The 3,289-nt window shown below is 36.9% G+C and overlaps 1 protein-coding gene across 1 annotated transcript in view; it reads right to left on the bottom strand.

The window, feature by feature from the left end:
- The window catches only part of LOC107571189 (endonuclease domain-containing 1 protein-like), a 16,904-nt gene extending 13,615 nt beyond the window's left edge, over window positions 1–3,289 (bottom strand). Inside the window, 2 exon segments of the mRNA XM_016257481.1 lie at window positions 2,358–2,841; window positions 2,996–3,289. Of these exon segments, the coding sequence (XP_016112967.1) occupies window positions 2,358–2,841; window positions 2,996–3,289 (778 nt within the window).

The raw sequence follows: 3,289 nt of genomic DNA, 5'->3' as shown, positions 1-3,289 counted from the left end.
ACCTGCTATAGAATGTTGAAAGCATCAGCCTGGCTACCATTGCTCGGACTCTGAACAAACACAGAATTCGAATGAAACAGCTGTACACGGTTCCCTTTGAAAGAAACCGTGAGCGGGTCAAGGAATTCTGACACCAATATGTCCAGGTGCCTATACACTATATCTGATTCTAGAGTGACTTTTACACTATTCTACACTTTCTTTCACTATTGTCTATTGTAAACATACCCACATAGTGAAAAGCATATACATCATATTTGATTTCTTTCAGTCAGTTATGGAGTTGGAGGCTAATCAGACACCACATTAATTCATTTATGTGGACGAGGCAGGATTTAACCTGGCAAAAACTCGTAGACGAGGAAGAAACCTAACTGGAAAAAGGGCCACCGCTGATGTGCCGGGTCAGAGAGGAGCAAATATCACAATGTGTGCTGCAATGTCAAGTGCTGGTTTGGTCCTGCAGAAAAGCCAGATTGGTCCCTACAACACCGAGCGCCTTTTGTTTTTAGATGACCTCCACCAACAGCTGGTGCCAGAAGCAGAAAGGGAACAAGTGGGAGGAAACATGAGGACATTTGTGATCGCATGGGACAACGTAGCATTCCACCATTCACATGCAATCACAAATTGGTTTGCAGCCCATCCGAGAATGATTTCCCTTTTTCTTCCTCCGTACTCTCCTTTCCTCAATCCCATTGAGGAATTTTTTTCTGCCTGGAGGTGGAAAGTCTATGATCATCGACCACATGATCAAATGTCCCTCCTGGATGCAATGGAGGCTGGCTGTAGAGACATCTCAGCTGAAGACTGCCAGGGGTGGATAAGGCATGCTAAGTGTTTCTATCCAAGGTGCATAGCAAGAGACAATATAAGGTGTGATGTCGACTAGAACACGTGGCCAAATGCTGAAGATCTTATAGATTAGAACTGTACTCTTTCTGTTCCTTTTTTGTCTGTCATTTTGTTTTATTTTTGAAATTTATTTGGGGCAAAGGGCTGTATGTTTTTTTTTTTATCACTGACAGCAATTTCATTTTGTCAATAAAGCTTTTACTGCAGCAATTCTGTCACTTTTCTTTTACATTCCATAAAGTACTGATGACTCCTTCACTGTGCTGTACACATACGATCTAAAATGAATCCACACATTTACACACACACACAATAAATGTAGAGTTCAGCTGACTGAATTATTATTATTATTATTTTTTTTTTTTTTTTAAAGGATCTCATATTGTATGTCCTATACAGGTCGAACTGAGACATGACAAGTAATGCAGTTTTTGTAATGCCATTAATTGTTATCATTTTGACAGTCTATGCACTATGATCGACTATATGTTCCTATTGGATAGAAAACCTGTGCCGATGTTTTGACTGAATGACTCAATTTTGAATCGGGTTTGCTGTGTTTTGATAGAGTTAGTAAATGTAGAAAAAGGTGTTCGGCATTTTGAAACGTAGAGTTTGTATTTATTTAACAAATTGTGGTTTTGGCCATAAAATTAACTATTTGGCTAATTGTGTGATTGTAGGTGTGTTGCTGTGTTAAGAGTTTAGAAAAAGTACGTTAAGTATTGGTAAACGCTTGGTAGTTCAGGTCTATTAGAGTTTTTTTTCAATTGCTAACATCAATCATCAAATTAACCTTTGCATTAAGTTTCTCAATGAGGCTAAGCAATTGCATATATTGCTATAAACTTGGGGGTTTCATATTTTCACTCTTCTAAACTCATTCTTTCCTCACTGTCTTTCTTTCTGCAATCTGTGTGAATGTGTGTGTTTGTGTTAGATTAGGTTACATGTCTTAAGACTTTATTAGATAATACTATTTCTATTGAAAAGTAGTATCTAGTGTTTTGTGCTTACAAGTTAATGTCTTAAACTGCCAATCTTGCTTATGTGCTAATTAATAGTGTTTTCACTATATTTTGGATTTGCATTATATCCATTGCAAAGTTGATGTTATACGGCTCGTTCAATGAATTGCTGGCCGACTCAGTGATCAGCCGTAAAACAGTGATTCTGTTCAAATTCCCTATAAAATCAAAAATAATTAATTAATTAATTCCCTTACAATAAATATACATATTCAGTGAGACGACTGTGATATGCACAACACTTTATTAGTGAAAAGCCAGTATACAAACTCAGCATTCTTGCACATTCCTTAACATATTTGGTGTTGCCTTACAGTAGTATACTAAGCATGTGGTAAGAAGCATTTGTATGTGCAAAAGACAGGACAAAGCTGTCGATTTAAGACATCTGTAGTTTAGAAAATAGGATAATTGTAACACGCTTGAAGAACTATGTTTTGACAGAGATCTCAAATCCATAATTTTGTTATTTACACATGTCATGAAACAGAACTACTTCTTTCCCCAATTTAACATTTATGAATTGCTGTAACTCAGACAAGCTTTCTGTAGTAAGGTCGGCTTTGCTGTTTGCTTCGTTTGTAGCACAGTAAGCTTGGGAGACCCATGAATCTTTCTTATTGTTATAGCAGCAAAAAGCCATCCACACGTGTGAAGGAATGTTCACTTTCTCCTTCATTTTCTCGGTGCCAGGTATAGCTCCTGTCAGCACATGGGCCACAATTTTGTTGTTATTACTAAGGCAGTTTTCATTCATGTTTTTTTGAAAAGTTTCTTCCTTGATCTTCCATATTCCTTTATTAAAGCTTTCCTCCTGTGGCACAGCATTGGTCAGGGTGAATGTAGAAGAGGCAGTTTCTAGATCAGCTGCATGGCTGCTGGGAAATAAATGACCACGACTCATCCTTATGTTGTTGTTTCTGTAGTCCTTATCTTGAGCCTGCTGCTGATTATTAAGCTACAGAACAAATAATCATATGAAACAAATGGATAGTCAGTACACTCAAGAGTAGAATACATTACAAATACTAATTTAGTTTAAGTAAATTCAGTACAGATATATTTTAAGCTTTAAAATAAGCTTTGAGACAAAAAAAAATCAAAAACATTACCTTACTCTCACTGCGAAAATTAATCTTTGGTCTTGTGAAAGCTCCTTTCCCGGTATATTTGTAGGCTGAGAAAATGGGGATCTTATTTCCTGTGTCATAGAGAGTTGCAAAAAAGATTCTGCCTTAATGTTCTTAACGGTTTTGATCCTTTGAGACTGAATTCTCCAGAATATCATGAATCACTGGAGGTTTTTCATTTGAAAAAGAATCAAGACATGAACTGAATGAATCAAGTTCGGTCATGATAAATGGAATGGCAAGCATTAGCAGCACAGAGACGGCAAACAGATGCAT

This window comes from Sinocyclocheilus grahami, unplaced genomic scaffold (assembly GCF_001515645.1).
Source record: "Sinocyclocheilus grahami isolate Dianchi unplaced genomic scaffold, SAMN03320097.WGS_v1.1 scaffold1562.1, whole genome shotgun sequence".
NCBI lineage: Eukaryota > Metazoa > Chordata > Actinopteri > Cypriniformes > Cyprinidae > Sinocyclocheilus > Sinocyclocheilus grahami.
The sequence above is the reverse complement of the archived record's forward strand: the minus strand, read 5'-3'. Positions and strand labels throughout refer to the sequence as shown.